The sequence below is a fragment of the Physella acuta genome, unplaced genomic scaffold (assembly GCF_028476545.2).
Source record: "Physella acuta isolate Inbredline_101_S28 unplaced genomic scaffold, ASM2847654v3 ptg000254l, whole genome shotgun sequence".
NCBI classification, from domain to species: Eukaryota; Metazoa; Mollusca; class Gastropoda; family Physidae; genus Physella; species Physella acuta.
Genome location: NW_026731773.1, coordinates 242627 through 267171, shown reverse-complemented (window position 1 = coordinate 267171; position 24545 = coordinate 242627). Strand labels below are relative to the sequence as shown.

At 33.5% G+C, this 24545-nt stretch overlaps 2 protein-coding genes across 5 annotated transcripts; one reads left to right on the top strand and one right to left on the bottom strand.

The window, feature by feature from the left end:
• The first annotated feature begins 784 nt into the window (after window positions 1-784).
• Window positions 785-9093, top strand: LOC131938648 (microfibrillar-associated protein 1). 3 transcript variants are annotated; one of them, XM_059296759.1, is made up of 11 exons: window positions 785-926; window positions 4825-4918; window positions 5499-5757; window positions 6091-6238; window positions 6339-6398; window positions 6583-6713; window positions 6942-7050; window positions 7245-7405; window positions 7690-7849; window positions 8043-8132; window positions 8326-9093. In XM_059296759.1, exons 2-11 carry the CDS (start codon window positions 4855-4857, stop codon window positions 8500-8502), a joined length of 1359 nt encoding a protein of 452 aa, XP_059152742.1. In that variant the 5' UTR covers window positions 785-926; window positions 4825-4854; the 3' UTR covers window positions 8503-9093. The 3 variants fall into 3 exon arrangements, with proteins under 3 accessions (XP_059152742.1, XP_059152741.1, XP_059152743.1); XM_059296758.1 differs by having other exon boundaries at window positions 786-945; XM_059296760.1 differs by having other exon boundaries at window positions 790-921.
• A 2869-nt stretch (window positions 9094-11962) lies between these two features.
• On the bottom strand, window positions 11963-20556 carry LOC131938649 (membrane-associated tyrosine- and threonine-specific cdc2-inhibitory kinase). 2 transcript variants are annotated; one of them, XM_059296762.1, is made up of 15 exons: window positions 20158-20556; window positions 17631-17772; window positions 16786-16883; window positions 16586-16668; window positions 16367-16492; window positions 16181-16256; window positions 15944-16066; window positions 15430-15631; window positions 15197-15300; window positions 14810-14851; window positions 14538-14649; window positions 14363-14438; window positions 12672-12758; window positions 12330-12582; window positions 11963-12081 (listed from the first exon to the last, which is right to left on the bottom strand). In XM_059296762.1, exons 1-14 carry the CDS (start codon window positions 20233-20235, stop codon window positions 12363-12365), a joined length of 1569 nt encoding a protein of 522 aa, XP_059152745.1. In that variant the 5' UTR covers window positions 20236-20556; the 3' UTR covers window positions 11963-12081; window positions 12330-12362. The 2 variants fall into 2 exon arrangements, with proteins under 2 accessions (XP_059152745.1, XP_059152744.1); XM_059296761.1 differs by having other exon boundaries at window positions 11963-12582.
• Window positions 20557-24545: the final 3989 nt, after the last annotated feature.

The following is a 24545-nucleotide window of genomic DNA, read 5'->3' as shown; positions in this document are numbered from 1 at the left end:
AATGCTTTTTATATAATTTGATTGATGAAATCGATTAGGGGTCATCCATAAATGACGTCACACTCATAGGTGGGAGTGGGTCCGAAATTTTTTGAAGAGGTGGAGAGGGTTTCAGGTAGTGTAATGTTACATTGCATTTTACAAAAGTAATGCTAGAAGCTACATTTTAGCCGTTATTTCACTAAACGGTTTTAATAGATATCAATGGGGGGGGGGGGGGGGGGGATTGTGACGGACTTCATTTATGGAATACCCCAGGGGAGTGGGGGGTGGGAGAAATTGTGACTTCTCTCTTGTGCATTTTTAAAATTTCGCGTTTTTAAAAGGCTGTTCTTTATGTTGTTTTTTTTTTAAATATCACCGTGGCATTTGATCAGAGGCGTAGCGACCCTTCCCGGCGCCCGGGGACAAACTTTCGATTTGCGCCCCCCCCCTCAAACTTTCGATTTGCACCCCCCTCAAGCTTTCAATTTATTTTTCCAACCCATTTTGGCGCCCCTTAATGTTCGGCGCCCGGGGACATATCCCCCCGCCCCCCTCGCTACGCCTCTGCATTTGACGTCGTTTATTGGCGGCCCACTGGGCATGTGGCGTTTTTTATAAACAACCACTTAGGTTTAGTGTGGAAATATACAAATATCTAGATCACGATCTAGATTTTAGATCTAGAGAATCTAGATCTAGTCACGTATAGATTTAAATTAATACGTTATATAATTTTGTTGGGTTTTTAATGTTGTTTTAGTCCATTTCAATACTTTGATTGATGTTTTTTTTTCCAAAGGTTTTCGGTATTTACATGCACCAGAGTGAATTAAACTTAAACAATGTTGTAAATATATTTGATATTTGTGATTGAAAAAATAAGATTTTAAATTTAATATTTCTGAATTACCAAGAAGGATTAAAGTGCTGTAAACCGTAAGGTACCCCTAATAAAATTAGGTAATTTTTTAGGCCTAGGCTCTAGAATACGTCTAACTAAGAGTCTAGATTAGGTTGTAGCATTCAAAATTAATTTTTGAGTATTTAATCTTAAAATCATATGAGTTAGTTAGAGGAAGGATTAAGAATTCCATTGGTACCAAATTTATATTTCTAGCTTCAACAGGAGAGGAGAAATAATTTTTTTTCTGTTTAAAATGTATGGTCTTATATAATCTCTGTAAAAAATGAAACTAGTGGGAAACAAAAATGAAAATTTTTTAAAATATGTTTGCAAAAAATTTTTGAATTCTAATGATAAATTATGAATCAGGGGTGTTTCCTTTATGTAAATTTGCATTAATAATTGTGCAGGCTTGTTTCTGTTTGATGTTATGCTTTATTTTTAAAAATGTACATTTTTACTATGACTAATTATATAGGAAAAAACAACATGGCTGATTAAGGTCCAAATCTTAAAAAATTCATAAAAAATGTATTTGTAAAATTCTATCACAATTTCTTTATAAAATAAGAACCACACATGGTTTATTTAACTGATTTTGCATAGTTTTGTGTGCAGGCAAGTGTTTATATATTAAAATAAAGTTGATTTAGAGCATATATTGTTTTCAAATCAATTTTTTTATAGGCAAAAATGAAAGAAAATGAAAAGTAATTGCATTAGGCTATAGCTGAACCTCAGTAGATTTAGAAAATGTAGTTGCTTTGTGTATTGGAAATTAATATGATATTAATTTAAAATTAATAAGAGACAGTGGTAAAAACAAAATTTGAAAAATCAGTCAAGAGCTCTGGGCAGGTTTTTGTATGAAAATTATCTCCCTTTGTTCTAATGCTACATACTAGTCTAGATTCTAGATCTACTAATTTTTAAATTTTTATTTTTATTTTAGTTTATTTTTTATTTAAATAATAAGCTGCATGCCATCTAGATCTAGAACCTCCCTAGCTAGGCCCTAGCGGCCTAGATCTACTTCTTCTTCTTCTTCATTCTTAATTTTTAGTGTTGGAAGGGATCGAGCCTTGGTAATCTATCGTTTTGGGTATGTAAAAGTGTCGCTCTATTAATGTACGAAAACGTTAACTCATTGTCAAGGCTTTAAAAGAAGTGTATTGTGATATGTTAAATTTATGTTTGTGTCAAATATTATAGATAAATGAATAATAAACCTAAATCAATGGCTAAATATATCAATATAGGCAAGAAATTAACTTTAAACAGCAGTGTTTGCGAGCAGGATTTGTTATATAAAAAGCGGCCAGCTGTAAGTTAGAATGGCTTCCCCTCTGAATCTTGCGCTCTAAGTTTACAATAAAAAATAAATAAACAAGATGTCTGCTACAATAAATGAGCATGATTGCATCTGTTGGAAACATCGCTAGTCTTCATTTATTACTGAAAAGTTCTTGGGCAGATGAGGCTCGTTAGCTCGGGACAGCAACTCTTCTAGGAGAGAAAACTCCAAAATCAAACAACTGCTGCCTTGTAGTTTGTTCTTGGTTGGACAAAGGCTATGGAAGCAAATCCAAAAAGAAAAGCAGGCTGAAATCGGAGTCAATGGCCTTAATGGCGCATAACCAGTTGATATGTAATCCTTAATTGTGATGGAAGCATGATCGAGTCGGCAAAGCTCATGGTTGATAAATTCGAAAAAAAAGTCTCGAGTTCAAACCCTCTGGCAACTAAAACGCAAAATAATGGCTCAAACTTGTTTTCTAACATTGCTTTTTTTATAATGCTAAAAAGGGACGTCACACCATCATAACCCCCCCCCCCCCCCAATCACACGGCCGTCACAAAATTACCGACCTCCCCTCTACAAGTGTGTCGTCATTTATGGACGACCCCTATATAAATATATAAAGCAGCCATATGTAAAATAGAGTGGCTTCCCCTGAATCTTCCACTATAATTTTACCAAAACAAGAAACTTAAGATGGCTGCTAAAGTAAATGAGATAGGTTGCATCTGATGAAAACATCGCTAGTCTTCATATATTACTGAAAAGTTTTAATACAATTGTTTAAAACAGGTACATAAATGAAACTTTGAAACATTTTTGTAAATTTCAAAACATAAATCCTCCTAAAATTTTGAAATAATTATTAAAATTTAAGGTCACCTATTTTTCACATTTCTAGTCTTGGATGAATTAACGTACCTAAAACGATAGATTACCATATTCTTTTCTGTTGTGATTTTTTTCTTTGGGTGATTTTTTTCTTGTAATTACACTCGATTTCTAGTATCTAGAGATCTTGCTTTAAATAAACTAGGCCTACACACGAGAACATTTCATGATTTCTGACAAAGGTCATGGCAAATGGGAGTCATTAGTTCTGTTTTAAATGATCTATGGTATGAACTTATCTGACTGTATATGAATGATGAGTGCACATGTAAAAATGTATGCATATAGGTAGATCTGCTTTTTTTTTTCTTTTCTTATTTAATTTAATTTAAACATAAATTGTATAAAATAGCTGAATATAGGTTACAACTCCAGGGCCGGTTTCTTGAACACTAATATCTCACATGCATGTGTAGTGGACTATAGTAGAATGACTCATGCAGCTCTGTTGAAATATCTAAATCTACTAGTTAAGTTGAATACTTTCTTCTCGCACAAAATTGAGTTATGATTTTTCTGGAACACCCGAATGGGAATTCCAGTTCAGTTAGGTTCCGAATCTGTAGCCTCCAAGATTTGAGAGGCATGACTTTCTCCACTCTACCACAATGTCTTACGTTAATTAGTTTTATGATTTTGTATAAAAGGCTATATTTAGGATATTTAAAAATCATTAGTCCAAGCACATCCTCAGAACTAACATACACACACACACACTATAAACACATAAAATACTAGCAAAATCACAAGAAAAATCAAATAAACATAAAGTAAGAATTTTAAAACAGTTATACTGATGTGTAACTACAGCACAAGCTTAATGCCTGGTCTGAATGGCAGCTATGGCTAGAGGAACCTGGGTCCTAAAGCGGTCAGGGCTATTAGGACCCAGGTCATAAAAGCCACATCCAAAAAAGAAAGTAAACATCGGCTGAAGCTAGAGTAATCACATAGTGTAAAGTGAAAAAAAAGTGACTAATTATTAATATGGCTTTAATTATTTTAATAGGACTAATTAATTTAATACCAGTAGACCTATGTATGTATATATATATATATATATATATATATATATATATATATATATATATATATATATATATATATATATATATATATATATATACTCAGCGTACCCGTCCCCGCACGTTGTTGTGGGGATAGAAGAAAGTCTGACGAAATATAAAAGAAGGGTTTCATGAATGTGTTACCAATCCTATGTTCTTAGACGCGTGACCTTGTTTTCTACAATTGTGTTATTTAAATGTAAACAATGCCTGCGCTTGGATCATAAATATTGGGACACAGGTTTACCTACAATACCGCATGAAAACCTTGAGTGTAAGTTAATCACTCACCAAAATAATGAAGTAGAACACACTTGGGTGACCGCCCATGTGCCAGGGACGTAGAGGGGCACTCTCGGGACCCCCGATTACACGCCATAGTGCTCGCAGAAGAACCCGGGGCACTTCGGGTCGTGCATTCTACCGGGCGCCGGCGGTTGCACCTGTTGAAGTTTTAACGCTGAATATAGAAGTACCCCTTACTAATTATAGGCCTTCACACATTTTTATTTCTGTAGTTCTAAAAAAAGAACAGTAATTACCACTACACTTGACAAATGCTACCACAATATTTAGGCTAGATCAATAGAACTTAATCTACAAAAGCTAAAAGTGTTGTCTTAGCACTTTCTATACTGAGATTTAATATACTCCTAACAGATACTTGAATATTTCAGTTTGGTCCAAGATAAACAGCACCAGTGAAAATGTCTAAGGCTAAAGTCCCTATCATGTCTACTGCAGGTGCCATACCTGTGCGAAATGAAAAAGGTAATTACTAAATTGTGCTTAATTAAGTAATATAGGCTATGTTTATTTTTAATGGCTTAGACTATAGAAAGCCACTTCTGATTTACCTATGAAATATTGACAATAGAATACCACTTCCTATAATAAGTAATTCTGATCTACAGACCATAGAAAGCAACTTTTGATTGACCTATGAAATATTGACAATAGAATACCACATCCTATAATAATTAATTATGATCTACAGACCATAGAAAGCCACAACTGATTGATCTGACCAACTATTGACTATAGAATGTTTATCTGATTGATCTGACCAACTATTGACTATAGAATGTCTATCTGATTGATCTGACCAACTATTGACTATAGAATGTCTATTTGATCTGACCAATTATTGACTGTAGAATGTCTATCTGATTGATCTGACCAACTATTGACCATAGAATGTCTATCTGATTGATCATAGTGAGCCACAAATGATTGTTCTGTGATTGATTCAAACTAAAGTAGTAGATTGTTTTGTTGCACAGTCCACTATATGCTCTAAATCTCCTCAGGTTTTGTTGCACAATCCACTATATGCTCTAAATCTCCTCAGGTGAGCTGACAATGGAAAAGGTAAAAGTTACCAGGTACATGAGGGGTCAGAGACCAGAGTTTGCCCCAGAAAGTGATGACGAAGAAGAAATTGAAGTAACCACAGGCTTTCAGTCACGAGTTCGGCCGCAGGTGGAGGAGAAAAAAGATGAGGAGGAAGTGGAGAAGGAGAGTCAAGAAGTTCATGACCGTAGGCTCCGGCGACTGCAACAGAGGCATCAGAGTGACGAGGATGATGATGAAGAAGATGATGAGGACAGGTAAATTCTTGCAATATACGGGGCACTTGCATATTAACTTATATTTATGTATATCTATATATATATATATATATATATATATATATATAAAGCAATGTATGCGTGTGTCTTTCATTGCTGTAGTCTTGTGTTATCACATGGTTGTTGTCTTGTGTTATATATCACATGGTTGTTGTCTTGTGTTATATATCAAATGGTTGTTGTCTTGTGTTATATATCACATGGTTGTCTTATGTTATATATCACATGGTTGTTGTGTTATATATCACATGGTTGTTGTGTTATATATCACATGGTTGTGTTATATATCACATGGTTGTTGTCAACCTTCAGGGTTACAAGACACAGACGTGAAGTCGTTGAACCCGAGGTCATTGCTGAGGGCTCAGATGATGAGGGTAGACCAGTCAGGAGGAGGCGAGCAGATGACAGCAGTGAGGGTGAGGAGGATGATGAAGAGGAAGAGGAGCTGGATGAGGAGGTTTGAGCACATTTCTGCGTCACAACTTTCAGGTTGCGTTTCTTTTAGTTATGTTGGTAGATTTTTTTAAACTCATTTTGTTTTTTTATTTTTTGATTAGGAAATAGAAAAACGCAGAGCATTAAGAAGATTAAAAGTCATACAACAACGAGATGAAGAGGTAAGTTGACAAAATGTATATTTTAATTGAAGCTTTCTTTCTTGTTAACTGCTGTAAAAGCTGTTCTTTAAGTCTAATTATCTAATGTTTATACTTTTCTATTGCATGAACTATTTAGAATATAATTCTTGTGAGATTTTTTTTTAAATATAAATAATAGATTTTTTAAAACATTGTTATGTAGGAGGTTATGGATGTTGAAGACGAGAAAAAAGATGAAGAAGATGAATCAGAAGAGGAATCCTCAGAGTATGAGGAATACACAGATTCTGAGGAAGAGGCAGGTCCCAGGTTAAAGCCAGTCTTTGTTAGAAAGTGAGTTGTTGCTTTTTACACCTTTACACTTCCCTTTAAGTTAATGCAATTGGAATCAGTTTTTTTTTCTATCAAGTTGTTTTCTGTAAGATGACTAGTTTGCATTTACAAATTTCATTTGAATCTAAAAAATGATGAGCTAGTATTAACCATTTTAACATGGCATTTAAAAGTACCAAAGTTAGTTAGAATCAACATGATGTAGCTAATACATTTTTTTATTTAAAGAAAAGACAGAATCACTGTACAAGAGAGAGAGAGGGAAGAGGTCCGGGCTAAGGAACTTGAAGCTGAGGCCAAAAGATTGGCTGAAGAGAGAAAGAGGCAGACAATTAAGGTGCTTTTATTGCTATTGTCTGTAGAGGTTTAGTTAGTCATTTGTAGCTTTTAAAGAGTTAGTAACATTTAGATTTGTGTTGATCTTGTTTTTAAAACCCCATACTTATTTAAAAATCGAATAGTTTAAATTTACATTATTACTTTACAATGCCATTATTTGATAAAAATGCCATCTTTTGTTTGAAATGCCAGATGGCAAATCAAGACATGAAGAGAGAAATGGATGAAGAAAAAAGTCTACAACAGGCTTGTGATGGTATAGACTCTGATGATGAAAATGATGAAGAAGAGTACGAGCTTTGGAAAGTCAGAGAATTGAAACGTATTAAACGAGATAGAGAAGAGAGAGAAGCGTAAGTTGATAATCAATAATGTTTTGCAATTTTAGATGTTTTATTTTTTTACAAAGATTAATTGCCATCAAATTAAATATTTTTACAAGACTTGTGTTAAACATTTGGTTCTGTGATCATATTGAACATTTTTTTTAACATTTCCATTACTAAATTTTTGTCAGAATTCATAATTCTGATTCACTCATATTTAATTGCTACTACATAAATGTTTAGCTGTTGGTACTTCAAGATTTCCTTATTATCCTGTATCCAAGTACTAGAATATGTTGGTTTTGTTTCAGAATTGATAAAGAAAAAATGGAGGTTGAAAGGTTAAGAAACATGACAGAAGAAGAAAGAAGACAAGAGTTGCGGCAGAATCCGAAACAAGTCACAAATAAAGCTCCAAAAGGGAAATACAAATTTTTACAGAAATATTATCATCGTGGTGCTTTCTTCTTGGTAATACAAACATTTTTAATGGACCATTTACTGTGTTGAAAAATTATTTTACTCTTGTTTTTTCTATCCATGTCTGTTCCTTTAATGTAATAGTGGTTTTGTTGTCTTAAAAAGTGAAAAAAAATGGGGGTGGGAAAAATGTAATTCAAAATTTGTATGCTTGCCTTGATGTTGAGAATCTGATCTTCTGTAGGACAATGAAGACACAGTGTTCAAACAAGATTTCTCACAGCCTACACTGGAGGATCACTTTGATAAAACAATTTTACCCAAAGTCATGCAGGTAAGGCTAAGTTTTGAAGCTTTTTTTATCTGAATAAATCCTTTTTTTAATCACTTCAAATCTCTTAAGCAAGTTTAGATTTGTAAACAGGCATTAGCTGCTCTCATTTAAAAAATTTAAATGATTAAATATTTTGTTATTAAAATATATTAATTATTTCCTAGAATTTACATAGAATTTTTTCTTTTTTCAGGTTAAAAACTTTGGCAGATCTGGTCGAACAAAATATACACATCTGCTTGACCAAGACACAACACAACATGAAGCACCATGGATGCAAGACACAGCTCAAAATCTCAAATTTCACACTGCTAGAGGGGGCGGCATGAAGCAGCAATTTGAAAGGCCGTCAACTAAAGTGAAAAAATAATTTCCTTGTCAGTAAATGCTCGTTGTGTGATTGTTGAGTAAATGGCTGCCTGATGACGTGTAAATGGGGAATTTTAAAAGTTGATTTTTATATCTCACAAAATGGTTTTAGCCTTTTTTTATGTGAAAGATAAAAAATTTCATAAAAATGTTTTTTTTTCCTTTGTTACTAACTAGAAATAATAAAATAGAAATCCTGTTTTACTGGCTGAGTATTTAGGTACGTACAAAATCAATTTGAAACAAGCATGGTGTTAGCCAGTAATTCTTTTTGTTGTAACTTTGAACCAGTTTCACCAAAAATAATCATTTAAAATATGTTTATGTACAGACTTAGTGTAGATCCCTCTATTATAAAAACTTGTTTGAAAAAAATGTTCAGGCTCCATAAACCTTCATCATTGAATGTATGACATGAAATGTGAAACTAGATCATTAAGATAGAATATACAATTTCTGTGAAAATGTAGAATAAAAACTATTTGTACTAGCTTCTGTAAACTGTTCAGATGTGATTTCACCTTTGAATCTTTTGTGAATGATTATTAAACTAGCCATTGTTTATTTTATTGTTATCTAGCAACACGTTTTTTTTAAATATCCCAGGTGTTATTATGTTTCATTTCTAATTTGTTTTCAATATAAAAAGTTGAACTGAAGTGTTTGTTATCATCAGTGCTAATGATATATTGTTACATTAGTTGAAAAGGTGTATAAAATTATCAATGTTTGGACAATTAGTTACTTTTTAACTATGATTAAATAATCATAATAGAGGTTTTAAATGTAGATTTTATATAGAAGTGTAGGCATATCAAAATGCTGAAGCTGTTACTAGTATGAAATCTGTAAACTTATTACACCCAAGATTGAACATCTTATTTGCCTTGAATTAAATGAAACCAGCGTGAACCCAAAGCAACTAGAAAAAAAAAACTTCTTTAAATCTTAGGAACATTAACCTTAAGTTTACTATGAGAACTATGAAGGTTTTTATGTTTCTGCTGGTAGTGTCTGGTGTTAAAACAAATAAAAACTTGATAAATTGTTGCTGCTTGCAATTATTTTTCAACACTAAATCACAAACATTAGAGAGGTGAAATTGTTTCTTCAAAATGTGACTAAAGCTATTCCCACAGTAAAAATGCTACTTTCCCATTAGCATTTGTTGAGGTGAAGGGAAAATATGAATTTTTTTACGAAATTGATATTGCATCGTGAAATAGGTTTCATAAAATACATCTTTAGAATTTTTGTTGCTTCTCTGCTAGAAACAAAACATTCAACCTACTGACTGTGATCCTCAGTTGTTTCTTTTTTGTAACGTTAATGCCAATAGTAGTTTCTATAAAGACTCAATTTTTAAAAATTATCATTATTGGCAATATCTGACCTCTTTAAATGGGTTTGTGTACAGTTTGAGAATTTTTAAATCTGGTATATTTTTGTCCCAGCTCTGAAAAAATGTGTGAAGAAACTTATGAAGTGATGTAGGGTCATCTATGCATGTGCCTACATGTGACACACAGCATGATAATAAAACCCCACATGCTGGAAGAACAAAGTGGTAAACCTGCAGGTTTCAAGGGGACTAAGTCCAATGTTCACCTCATTACTTCTTTGAATACTGCAACAAAGTACATCAGAAGGCTGGTATATATTCATTTTTGCACAAATGATTGACAAACATGAAAGTGAACAAGCTAAAAACAAAAGGTAGAACATTGAATAACTTTATTTTTGAAAATTTTACATTGGTGGGAAATAATTACAATCCTAAAATGTACATCTTTCACATGGTTATTATATCAGATCAAATCTTGAGAGTAAATTAAAACAGAACAATGGGATGTAACTAAGATTAAAATGGTAGGTTAGGTGTACTAGTATCTCAATGATTGCGAGATTTAAAACAGAACACAAAGTGTGTAACTCAAATGACCGGCACTTGCTACTAAAGTGTAACAGCAATAATAATAGTGAAGTTCTGCAACACAATCAGATAGCAGCTACGACCACACTTCTCACAATGTTTAGTGTAAGGCACAACGTGACAGCAATAATTTTGATTGAGCAGTGTAAACATGCATAGAACACTAACAGGTAAGTGATCATTTAGGTAACCACTACAAAAATTGTTTACTTCTTCAATATTCAATAGAACCCCATTATGCAAATTAATGTGTAAATTTCAAAGCGTTAAAATATATATATACAATTAGGAGCGACAAGATATTTTAAATTATACAATACTAGGCGACCATCCACTTTTTTGATCTATTGTCATATATGCCCAGGTTAAAAAAATTTGTTCATTTTTGTTAACATTATTTTGATTCCTAACACCTCTTGAAAAAGATGACAAAATCAAATGATTTGATTTGGATGTGTTCAAATGAATGCCACATCACAACTCAAATGTGAGCAGCCGCTATACATGAATCCAACTTTCATGTCACAAATTTTTACCAACATATAAGTATTTATTATATGAAAGTCAGATTTCTTACTTCATACAAATAAACCAAAAAAATAGTTCTTCAAACACAACTCACAAGACAGACTGAAACGAACATTTTAAAAAAGACATAGTAACAGTAGCATTAGTTACAGAGAAATACCCATCAATTATATAGAATGGTATACAGATAAATAAGAGTAATAAAAATTATGTTTGTATTATAAACTGCAAGCTACCAATTATAATCCAATAATTCAATCAAAGAACACAGTTGGGTATCAACAAAAACATGTGAGAGAAATCTGGGAGAAAAGCCACCAGTATTTCCAGTGGGATATTTCTAACCAGATCCTACGGCCCACAATCTAGAGAACACATTCTGGTTTCAACACAATGCAATGACTGGGTTTAAATTATAAAATCATCTGAACACACGGGTTAACAATTTAATAAACTGTTGTTTGTTTGTCTTAAATGCTGTTGTGGTTTAGCTATCTTTAACATTAACAATGTTTTAACTAAAGGATTAAAAATATTAACAAAAAAAAATTGAGTGGTTTGAAGCAAATGTGATGACATTCACAAAAATTGTAAATAAAATGTATAAGGCACTTATTAAACTGAATTTGTTCCCATTAGCTTATGTACAAACTACATAATTGTTTTGACTTGCTTGCTCTTCAAATATTCTAGAAAGAGAAACAAAGAAACCCACTTCACCTGTAACTTAAGCTATTGCTGCTGATAAGCCTAAGCTGGTCACACAAATATCAAGGCTGACAAGCACTGACACACAAGACGACAGCCACCACACAATCAAAAATACCAGGATTATATTCACAGCCTCCAAGACAAGTGTTTTTAAAATGCACACCAGTTCTAGTAATCCTCTTTGTCTGTCAACACTTCTAAAATTATAGCTTAAAAAAAAAACCACAGGAATGAACAGATAAACACAGGTCCATTCTCCTACCTACCCTATACTTAACAAAACAAAAAAAAACATTGAAATTCTATTGGTCTGATAAGTGCTAATCCCACAACCGTAAACTGAAATTACACATTCATGACATTAAAAATTAAGTACATAAAAGTTTGCTCTTTTTTTCTCTAGTAATTCTGAAAGACAAAAGCAGAAAAGAAAATGTACACACGCTGCTACTGGCACATTTTACAATCAGGAAGTAGTAAATAAAAAACATTGAAACACAAGGATCAAATGCTTAAAAAACCCAAACCAATAAAGTTTTAATTTGTTTGCTCAGCTAATATTCTCATTCACAGTTTACCGTATTAAAAAAAAAATCAAATCTGGATCTGAACTACATTAAACAAAAGCACTTAATTTAGAAAAAAAAATTCCTTACAATATCCATCCTTTATTTTAAGTAGTGGTGCAATTAATTTTCTTCATCACTGGCATCCTGAAACATGTTTAATAGATTCTTTGGTTCAATACCAGGCTTTGGTTCGTCCCAGTCCATTTTTGCAATAGATGAAATAGAAGGAGGGGTGCCTGACCGGTCATCTTGGTCATGTGGGGTGCTATGGTGTTCACTGCTAACAGGGGATCCATGGCTTAAGCTGGGGGTAGTAGGAATGCTGTCTGTAAATAAAAGTCTGAAAAGAAAAAGAAGTCTTTTAACAAACAGGAACTCAGGTGGGTAGATTGAGGAATTAGCAAAAACTGAATAGCTATAAGTATTTACCTTTTTATGGGTGAGCCATTCAAATTTGATGAAGCTGGTCTTCTACGAACTGCTGGTGTGGTATAAGCACGTCTAGGTGGAGGATTACTGTGGTGGGGAAAAAAGGTTGTAAAAAATATATGATGCTCATTAATCTTAAGAGAAAAGTGTTTCGTCTGCTTTTAGTGAAATCAGCTCAAAATAAAGGCATAATTTTTTAAATAGGATATTTCAATAACAGCGACTGTAGAATTAGGGTCTAAACAACTGACTGTGTAGTCAGCAGTAGTCGCAAAAGCACATCATACATGGGCAGCATGTTAGAGGTGAGTTGAGTTATGGAGATATAAGTGGGGTGTAAGTAAATTTCTCAGCCACTACATACAGTGGACGGAGTGGTCTAGCGGTAGAGAGCTGGACTGCTAACCCGTTAGTCTAGAGTTCGAATCCGGGTTCTTATCAGTAGACCGTCCCTGAGTCCACCCAACTCTGATGGGTACCTAACTAACGTTAGGGAAAGTAAAGGCGGCTGGGCATAGTGCTGACCACACTATCTCTTCATATGCCGAGGTCACAGAAACAAGTGAACTCTACTTCACTTGCCCCATAGACCGTCAGGTTTGAAAGGGATACTTTACTTTTTTTTTTTACATACAGTATATAAAGACCAGGTGGCGTAGCTGTAGAGAGCTGGACTGCTAACCTGTAAGTCTTGAGTTTGAATCCGGGTTCAAGTCAGTAAACTGTCCCTGAGTTTACCCAGCTCTGATGGGTACCTAACTCATGTTAGGGTAACTAAAGGCGGCTGACACTATTCCTTCATATGCAGAGGTCACAGAAACACAAGTGAACTCTACTTCACTTGCCTCGTAGACCGTTAGGTTTGAAAGGTAATTTTACTTCACTTTCATACACTATATAAATGAATTTTAGTGGTGAAAGATATCAGGAAATAATCAGTGGAAAAGATTTCCTTTTTTTTATTTTCTTGTATACAGAGTTTAGAGGAAGTAGTGTATTCATGCAAAAACATCGAAATCAAGGTTTTCACAATTCTCAACATTTTACACCGCCCAGAGTTGGAAAAACTTAGTTTTGCCTGTGAACACGATAACTTGAGTAACATTATAGCTAGGTTGATGACATTTCATAAATAAGTATTATATCAAATTTGTAATTCTGTAGTAGCTTTTCAGCCCTTTCCGGTAACCGGAACTTATTCTACTTTTTGTTTTTCTAAAGCTTTTAACTTAAGAACGGTTTCAGTCAGATAAAATGTTATCAAATACTGTCATTTGTATAAATGCCTATATATTGAGCTTGTCAAATGTCAGCTTGTCAAATGTCATTGAACGAAAGAGACTAAGCTTGTCCTCCAAATATTTAGATCAAACATTAGATCATCCCTGATATTTGGTCTACTGACTACATTGGTTTGATTCCCAAATGCCTTACTGTAACTAACACAACTACAAAGACTGTGTGTATTTGAGGATGAAATGAGATAAACTTTAGAAGTCTGCCTAATATCCTAAATGAAAAAGGCAAATGCGCTAGGTAAATATTTAAAACCCTAACCCCTGCATTCTATATAAGAGTAGTTTAGATTAATGATGTTTTGCTGGCAATAAAAGATAAATAAAGCTAGCACGCTATATAGTATTACATTTCTTCAGAAAATACATTTTCAATTAAGAAAACAATCAACTGACCTAGGCATCAGGAATTCATCAGATGAGTTGAGTAAATCTGAAGTGTTACGAGGTCCATGATCTTCCATTAATTCATCTGATCAAAAGGATGACAAAAAGCAAATTAAATTTATTGCATGTAAAAGTACACAAATTTTACGCAATTGAGTTTAATCTTTAATTTTTAAAAATTTACCATCAGAAAATGTTGAATCCAAATCCTTTCTAATGATTCCATTAAAAATGGGAGAGTCTATGCTGGTGGGAGTGCTAGAAAGTTGAATTTGTCTTTGTGACCTTGTCATCTTCTGCACAGCAATAAATACACAATTGTTAGCGGAATCAAAATTTAATACAAATATTAGATACTACCAGAAGCACAGCTCTATTTGTAAGTGTAATATGACTAAACAGATGTAGGACAGCAGTTTAAATAGAAAATAATACAAAAACTGAACAAGCACTCACCATACTAGGAAATGTGTAACTTTTTACTCGAGCTTTGAACACCTATAAAAAAATGTAATGTGTTATCAATTATAAAATATTTACAGTAAATGAATGTAGTTTAATACTGGTAAATATAATTTTTTAAATATAATCATTTACATATCAACCACTGACAAATGATTAATTGCAGTATAATAATGATACAAAATGCTCTAACTACTTATTATTACCACAAATAATGTTTTAGTGTTCTCAAAATTTACTAGCAATTTGTTGAGTAATGAATTACTATATATAATTCCAGATTTTCTAGGAAGCGAAGACAAGCTGGGGTTGGGTATAATTATATAGATCATATATATAGGATTTTAAAAAGATTTCTAATGCAAGTGACATGCAACTTACAGTTCGAACAGCTGGGATAGCCAGTATCTCATCAACAGTTGGACGACTTTTGTAATCAGGGTTTAACATTTCTTTTATAACAGAGTTCATTTCTTCACTCCTATCTGGTAAAGGATAAAAATAAATAAATTTTAAACACTATCTAATATTTTGGCTGCACGCTGACAAGGTTAGTCATAGATATCCTAAAAATATTACTAAATCCACTATAAATGTACAAAAACAGTGCTGACCTTTCAGAAACTCTGCAGGCAACTGCTGAGTTCGCAGGCTGTGCCAACCATCACCACCCCTTGGAAGGTCCAGATCTGTTAACATTTCTAGAATAAACATTCCTAGGGAGAAAATATCTGCATGTTTGCCAAACTTTCCCTCCAATAATTCTGGTGCTAAGTACTTGGGGTCCCCTTCTATAGCATCAGATACGTCTGTTTGCTGTAAAAGTGTTTCATATCGTTACTAAAAACAGTTAAACAGCTTACCTCTAAGTTTAAAAAATAAACCTTCACAAATTTTAAAGTAAATTTGTGATCGTTTATTTAGTACAATGGTCATATGACTATAAGTCTAGTTAAAAGTTTGAAAATGCTTTACTCTAAGCTGGTCACTAGCTGCATAATTGGGGGGAAAGAAATCAATTGAATAAGATAACTGCATTAAAATATTTAATAATCTGGAAACCTTTCAACCAAATCAAACAATATTGCACAGAATTATTCTATGTATGAGAAAATGAGCATGTCTTACTTTTGTCAGATCTATCACTAAACCAAAGTCTCCTAGTTTACATATGCCATCAAATGATATAAAGGCATTCTCTGGTTTAATATCCATATGCACCAGGTTGTAGTCATGCAAATGTTTCAATGCCTGGGGAGAAAAATAAAACATGCTTTAATAATATACACACATTTTTTTTAATGTTTGAGTATACTCAAACAAGTAAACAATACAATCAATAACAGACAATATAGGAGTACTCACCATTAACAGGTCCACCATGTAGTTCCATATCAGTGCTTCACTTATGTGCTGATTCATGCCACAAAATTCACTTACACTGAAACATTTATTTTCTTATTTCAAGAGCTATGCTAAATAGAAACCATCAAATTACATTTCTACAGCTATAATTACTGAGCTTATTTAATAAAAAAAAAATAAACCCACCTCATTTTACATAGTTCTGTTTGTATATAAAGGTGTCCTCTTTCTTCCCAAGCCTTATAAAATCTTATACAATTAGGGTGTGGTAGTAGAGACTCATGTTTGGCAACTTCTTCCATTTTTCTTTTCCTAAAAAATATATGTCCACATTATAAAACATACTACCCTATAAGATACCAAAATAAACAGGAGAAAATGAACAGTATTTAACAAAACAGTTACCTATCATATTGCCCTTTAAAGGGTTCCCTGGATTTCTTTACAGCGTAATATTTACCATCTTCTTTGCTCTTACATTTGAAGACCTAGAAAAAAAAAATTTCAATTAGAACAAGAAAACAGTAGCACTGACATTTGAAAAACATCTTTAACATGAAAACAGTAGAAGCATAGGAAAAAAATTGTATTAACAAACAACTCACTTCACCAAATGAACCATATCCTATAGGCGTCGACTCATCAAACATCTGCTCAAAATAGAGATCATTGGAGTTCTCATTGTACCTAGGGCTTAATAAAGCTGATTAAAAGTTAAGGCAAAAATTCATGTTTTAGTATCTACATTTAATTAGAGCAGTCACAAATAAATGGTAACCATGCAGGTGATTGGTTATGAACACAAGACTGGTACTGGCTGGGAGTTGCCGAGATATACAAACTAGAGTAAGAAGTGGAAGTAGGTGGTTTGATATTGGTCTGAGATTACTAGTATGGTGCAAGTGGGGTAAGTAAGATTAAGTGCTGAGAATTAAATGGGTGATTTGAGAAAAGTTTGTCAGATAAGTTCAAGGTGATAATCAAGTTTTTTAGCCTGACCCTGTATGGAGGGAACCAGAACTAGACTAGAATGATAGAAATATACCATCATGGAGATAATTTAAATTTTGGCAAATTTAGAAATCATTAATTAAGTTTGACTCCATTATTATACTGAACAAAAAAAAGTTTTAAAAGCTAGCAACACTCATTGTAATTGACAAATGTGTACAGGTGCCTGGCACATATCTAGATATGACAAACACAAAAGCTTCTACTTGTTACATTTATAACAAACAGCCCTAAATGATTATCAAATTATATAGGGAAATAACTAACCTACACTTGCAGATTTGTGCCAACTACTCAAAACATTTTTTTTTAAATTTATTTTTATGTGTGTAGATTATTAAAGCATTTTGTTTTTTTCCAGGGCATTAAAGTTTAAAGCTAGATTAAAGTATATACAATTAAATTATTTAGAATTTTAATAAGCAAAGCAAAAGGATACTTTTCTCTGTGTGTCTAAATGAAACTGGCTGGGCGTGTAGGGAGGCAATATTGCGCCGAGGAAAAACTCTACTAAGAGGTGGACAACTTTTTACTGGTGGTCTTGGAGGAAGGTGATCTCTTGGTGTACCAGCTGGCTTTAGCTGAAATAATAGTATACATACTATAAGAATAAAGAAGCGTAGATGTAGTCAAATAGTCAAGATATCATAAATATTAAAAGGCTTGCATGGTAAACAATATTTGAATCTAGAATCATAGATCTAGACTAGATTGATTCAAGATCTAAATATTCAAGATCTAGATCCATAACTTAAACTAGAAATCTAGTAACTAGATCCATATCTAGAATCAATGGGGGAGGGGGGGGGGATGGTTAGATCTATAAGCCTATTGAATGAATTATGGTGAATTATGAAAAAGATCATGAGGAAAAGATGAAAAATGAATAGAAAAGTAAAAATCTAGCTAGATTTCTAGTATGTTAATCTCTACTAGATCTAGATCTATCTAGATCTAGTAATCTATCACTTTAGGTACGTAAAATCGGCCGAGACTAGTAATGTGCGAGAAAGGTGGCTCATTAATATGGCTTTAATTATTTTAATACAAGTAGGCATATATTATATTTTTGTGTCAAATATAATAGGCCTAGATAACTGAATAATAAACCAAAAGCAATGTCTAAATATACCAATAAAGGCCAGAAATTGACTTTAAACAGCCTTGTTTGCTATATAAACAGCAGCCATCTGTAGATTAGAGTGGTTTCCACTGAATCTCTAGTTAAAATGTTACCAAAAACGTTAAATAGATGGCTTCTAAAGTAATCTAAAAAAAAAGCAAATGAGCTTGGTTGCAGTTGCATCTGATGAAAACATCGCTAATCTTTATTTAATATTTATTACTGAAAAGTTTTAATACAATTGTTTAAAAATCATGTACATTAATGAAGGGTTGAAACATTTCTGTAACTTTTATAACAAAAATCTTTCTAAAAATGTGAAATAATTACAAAAATTTGATGAGTAATCTTTTTTTCACATTACCTCAGACGATTTTATGTACCTCCACTAATTTATCTACAGATTCTACCAGATCTCTCTAGTTAGAGTTTGGACTAGATCTAGAGTAAAGTTCCGCGTGTGGTCACACATAGCGAAAAATTCCGAACTCCAGATTTTCATCGGGCGCTATTTTGTAACCGTTTCACACAGAAACAAACCGAAAGTACTTTATTACTCCACTGCCATTCTACTCTAATATGCATGAGTTATTTTGTATTCATACGCATAGTATTTGAGATATTCATGTTTTAGTGACAAACCTCCTTGTGATCTACTTTTTCCCCCTTTTTTTTGCCTGTGGTCACCTGTCCCTGCTTGTGATCACTAGCGTATTTTTTACGTTTTGATCCAATTTTAATAATTTTACTCATTTAAACGTGTTGATGATTGTATAATTAACTAATAGATTTGCAAAACCAAATAATAACACGTTAATTAAATTTATTAACTACAAATTACGGATGACCCAGTGATGACTCAAGGGACGCAACTATTATAATCATAACAAAGGGACGTAACAATCACTAACAAGACAAAACGTAACATTTGCTTCGATTGTATTGTATGTAGAGACACAAACTAGATTTAGAAGAAGTAGATGATTAAAATAATTTAAAACAACAGAAAAAAATAGAAATTATATAGGTTCTAGACTTAGCTTGAAATATAGAGCATCTAGATCTAGGCTAGTCTAGCTCAAGTCATTGGTGACCACAGCGAGGGTAAAACACAAAAATCGTTACCCCAGCTGTGATCACCCCCATTTCACCACTAAGATTCTTTTAATAGCCTTAACTACAGTATTTTCAGTGTCCCGCACATAAATAGAAGCTATTTATAGTTAACCTAGTTATAAAAAGCTTTGATTGGTTGGTTTTATTCATCTCATCCGGGACCTAGTGCTTTTCATACGGGGGAACTAGAATCGCCTACGACGTCATACCTCGAAACTTGAAAATTTAAAAACTCGTCTTTCAGAAGGAGGGAAACAAAAGAATTTGACCTGGATATATTTAGAAATGGACATGTTTACAGCAGATATTGGTAGTTTCGTATAAAACATCCAAACAAATATTATACGAAGCCATAAACAGGAATGTGACTACACCGTGGTTTTGACCACACGCGGAACTTTACTCTAGATATAGAAGTCTAGATCTAGATATCTAGATCTAGAGATTAGATTCTAGACTCTAGACTAGATCTAGATTCTAGTTTCAGATTTCACTCATTTAGATTTTAGACCTAGACTAGACTCTACATCTAAATCTAGAAAGAGTAAAACTTGAAATTTAGTATTCTTAATCAACTCTGTAAGAGTACAAAAATCATAGACCTAAATCAAGATTTTAAATTAAGGATATTGCAGACAAATTTTCTTGCTGGACACTCAGTTGTGAGTTTTTATGCTTAAAAATTTAAAACTAGAAAATCTAGATCTACAAAAAGTGAAATTTTTACCTTTTTGGTTGAAAATGTTTGTGGTTCTGGGTAAAATCGTGGTGTTGGACGAGGACTCGGTATTACAGAATTATTCATTTTAGAATACACACTCAAATTTTGAGAAAACACAGTTAATAATCCAAAAAAATCATAACAATAATAATAACAACAGTACACAACAGGTTCTCGCCATAATCAATGGACGCTTTCGCGGTTTTTTCCGGTTTCCTTAAAACGAGAAATCTCATTGGCTACTATTTTTATATCAAATTCAAATATGTTTTTTACAGTTAAATTCACACAAAACTAGCATAAGTTAGTGTATCTTTCCGTATAAAAGATGCAAAAAAAGATATTTAACAAATGTGTTTGTTGACAAAGCAAAGAATTTATGTTTTTCTTAACACATCCAATCAATAGCAGTGTAACTTTATCAACGTCTTTGTCACGTGACCTGCCAAAACCCGGAGCAAACATTTTATACCAAAATAATATTATCCACATTTGTAATTGCAAAAATGGTGGCGTTTAGGCCTGCGTGAATATTAGAATATTATCATTTATATATATTGTTCAGTAGACAAGTAATACATCAATTACAGCTGGATGACTGCAACTCTGCAACCTGTTGTAGCGGGGTCCTCATTATATGATTTGTTAAAATATAGATGTAAATCTAGTCGTGAAATGGATATTTAACGTTCTCTTGGTCTTCAAATACCAGTTGGCGTTCCTAAAGTTATTCTTTAACCTTTTGTCTGCTATCAGGCCCACATAACATAGAATAGGAAATCTAGTAGTCTTTCTTTCCTTTACTCTTTACATAAATCCACTTCTCAATCTAAAACCAAACAATAACTAGATCTAGATCTATGAAGTTTTTTTATATTGGTGCAGACTATGTATGGCTAAAACTACTAAAAGAATAGTTCAGTTTTGGAATATTAATCATCCATATGTATAAACCATGCACAAATCTTACATAAGAATTTTTTGAAAAGATCGGACCAATGGGGCAACTAATTTACTATTGCATTATAATATACTTTAGCAGAAACCAGCTAGTTTTTGTTTCAAACGCAATGGACTTAGATCTCTACTCCAAATACCTAAAAATAGCCATTTGCAACCTTCAGTGGTGCCGTCTGTTTTCCGGTCTGATAAATTTAAAAAAGAAAGTATGACTCATACCTTACGCAGCTGACCAGGTTTTTTACTATTTAACTACACCTCCACAGGCTACTAAAGATAAGCCCATGAATCATGACATCTTATTTTAAAAACTGCACAGGTAACGATCTAGTTAAAGGTCATGACCTGTTAGGCAACCACTTCTGACTTCGTTTCGGGAGTGTTTTGTTGGTTTTAAAAAACATTTTTAAAAAAAAAAACTTTTAAGAGTAAGACCACTACTACTAACACTCGGAGTGACTCTTTCTTGTAAAAGTATTTTGTTTCAAATTTTAAACTTGCACAATCGTAGGACGATTTGTTAAAAAACAGAAAGTTAACGTGAGCTACTGTGTTTGGATTTGCTTACAACACGAGCGTAATCGCGTGTTGGTTGGGGGGGGGGGGTAGATTTATGTCGTGAGGATCTTGCTTTGATTTTCACGGGGGCGCATAAAGTCTACCGCCCCCCCCCCCTCCCCAGGAAAGAAATGGAATAGAAAACATACTCTCACCGGTGTCCGACCCTCGTCCGACCCCCCCCCCTCCAAATATCAAATACTTCCCCCCCCCCCCCCCCCCCGAGAAAAAAAAAGGAAAAAAAGTCTGGAAGTCTGCATCTCACCAAAAAATACCAAACTCACATAATGAGATTAGGTGGGCTGGCTGCTTGACTTTTTCCTAGTAGTTTATTTTTACTCTAACTCATGACTTTTTCTAGATTTATAATTTTTTATTTATTCTCCTAGTATAGCGCCGAATTCTCCCCCCCCCCCCCCCCCGTGACTTGTTCTTGTCAGTTAGTTTATTCACTAAACCTCGTCTTAGCCATACCAATACATCAAGGGTTTTATAGCACGAAAGATGTTATGTAGTGTTAAGTCAGCCGATCATACACTATTCTCAACGACACTGTCGTTGAGTGGCTTATCAACAGTGTCGGTATATAATAACGCTATAGATTTTTTCTCATTTGATTCTGTCGTTGAGACTCTAATTATAGTTATAAACTGTAAAAACTAGTTAACGGAATAAAACCATTTCGATTAATTAATCGCTTAAAATATTTAATATAAGAAAAATTAAACAACCATTCACTTTACGGAGCTAATAATAATTAATATTATAAAAAATGTATCTTCTGTCTTTAAAATTGAAAATTAAATTATTTTTAGCAATATAAATTAATACAGTGGATTGCTGAATTTAATTGTGATCATAGTTATGATTAATTTTAGAGATTATATGATTAATTTATACACAATTAGAATTACAGAATATTGATTATTCGGTATAGAAAACATTAGGGTAGAGATTACTAAACGATATAATATAGGATTATGTAATATAGAATATATTAGTATATTATTATAGAATCTAGGCTATACAACAAGTAATACATGATATGATTGCAAAATAGAAAAAATACATAATATAAAGGCCCATTTTGTAATCGAATTTAAGACTCATTTCGTTTACAATATGTTATTACAAATATAAAATTGTAGAATACGTAATAGCTATTTTTATCGAATTTATACATAGAATGTGCTATATAATCTTAAGAACATGTTTATGTAGTGGCGTAGGTACAAGGTGTGCCAAGGGGCTATACCCCCCCCCCATAAATATAAATATATATATATATATATATATATATATATATATATATATATATATATATATATATACATATTTACTGTACTCAAGTAGTACCCCTAACCAGAGGCGTCACAAGGTGGGGGGCGGGGCTGAGGACTGCGCAAGGTGGCAAAATTTCGGGGGTGACACCATGGCGAAAAATAGCAAAATATATAGAAGAAGTATGCATTTTGCCAGTTCAATAAATGACTAATGAGAGTTAACTGTACTAATAACTGACTGCAGATAAAAAAAATATACAATTAACTGTGCACGTTTAAAAACTATCACCCAGGGGGGGGGGGTGAAGGGAGATGACACAAACGGCAAAATGTACAGGTGAATACATGCTTGTTGAATTTTTGGATAACAGATTTGCTAAGCGACGACCGGAGAGAGGCTGATACCAAAATCTAATAATTTACGATGAAAACGATGCTTTTTTTCACATGAATTAATAGGTGGATTATGTGCAAAATTTGACGCCATTGTGGAAAATGGGAAGTCACCAAATGTAGCTATATATATATATATATATATATATATATATATATATATATATATATATATATATATATATATATATATATATATATGCAGAATTATGTATATTTCTCTCTATGTATATATATAATGAAGTTTTGCTTGTTTGTTTGTGGGTTTGTTTTTGTCCTCTATGCAGCACTACACCTTTCATCCTATGGCCATGCAACTTAAGAATACCACTGGATATATTTCACAAGCATGGTGCCCCAGCAGGGCGCGAATCGATTCTTCCCTATATAGGGTATATATACGAAAAAGTAGATTGCGGTTTAATCCCGTTCATCCGCTCGCCATAAAACTTCAGGGGAGGTTACAGTAAGAAATTCTTTTATTTTATTTTAACAGGGCGGCGCTCCTGGAGGGTGCAATTTTTCTCTACACAGTTTGTAAAAAACAAAACGGATGCTGTTTGACATCGTTCATCTGAGTGCCGTTAAACTTTCGAGAGTTAATGAAACCACTCACGAGAAGGTTTCTGCGAAAACAAAAATTAAAATTTATTATGGGCGTTTCCCTGGAGGGTGCGATTTTTTTATAAAGGGCTTGGCGCCCGAAAATCCAGGGCGGCGATATTAAAACTTGAGCCTTCTGCATGGGGGCTAAGGTAAAAAAGCAACAACAGGCGCAGCCGCCGGCGCCCCGGATATTACGTAACCCGAAGCGCCCCGTGCTACCATGTGAACACTATGACGCCTACGTTCGTTTTTTTTTTTAATTTATACACTAAAGACACGATGGACAACAATAATTGTTGACTATATGGAATTAGGCGCGTCTGCCGGCGCCCCGGCAGGATGCGATTTGGCGCCCTGGGATATCCTGAGGTTGTGTTGAAGAGCACTCTACAATATTGACTCTGTGGCACACGACATTCGATGACAATTCTTTTGACCCGGTGCGCCCCTGGCTTCGGGAGGAACACTATGAGTTTTAAAAGAGCGCCCTACAGTAGGGAAACTTTTGTCTACTGCACCACTGGCGTGTGGTCTAGCGCCTCTGTGTGGGTCCCTCATAAACAGTATTGCGCCTACGTTCGTTTTAAAGAGTGC

Excerpts from the sequence above, each read along its gene's own strand:
- LOC131938649 (XM_059296761.1), bottom strand. The coding sequence starts at position 20,235 with ATGAATAATTCTGTAATACCGAGTCCTCGTCCAACACCACGATTTTAC. Across the intron at positions 16,257-16,366 it reads ACAGAACTATGTAAAATGAG|TGTAAGTGAATTTTGTGGCA; the intron begins GTGGGTTTATTT and ends TAAATGTTTCAG. Across the intron at positions 14,852-15,196 it reads CTATCCCAGCTGTTCGAACT|GTGTTCAAAGCTCGAGTAAA; the intron begins GTAAGTTGCATG and ends ATTTTTTTATAG.
- LOC131938648 (XM_059296759.1), top strand. The coding sequence starts at position 4,855 with ATGTCTAAGGCTAAAGTCCCTATCATGTCTACTGCAGGTGCCATACCT. Across the intron at positions 6,714-6,941 it reads AAGCCAGTCTTTGTTAGAAA|AAAAGACAGAATCACTGTAC; the intron begins GTGAGTTGTTGC and ends TTTTATTTAAAG. Across the intron at positions 8,133-8,325 it reads TTTTACCCAAAGTCATGCAG|GTTAAAAACTTTGGCAGATC; the intron begins GTAAGGCTAAGT and ends TTCTTTTTTCAG.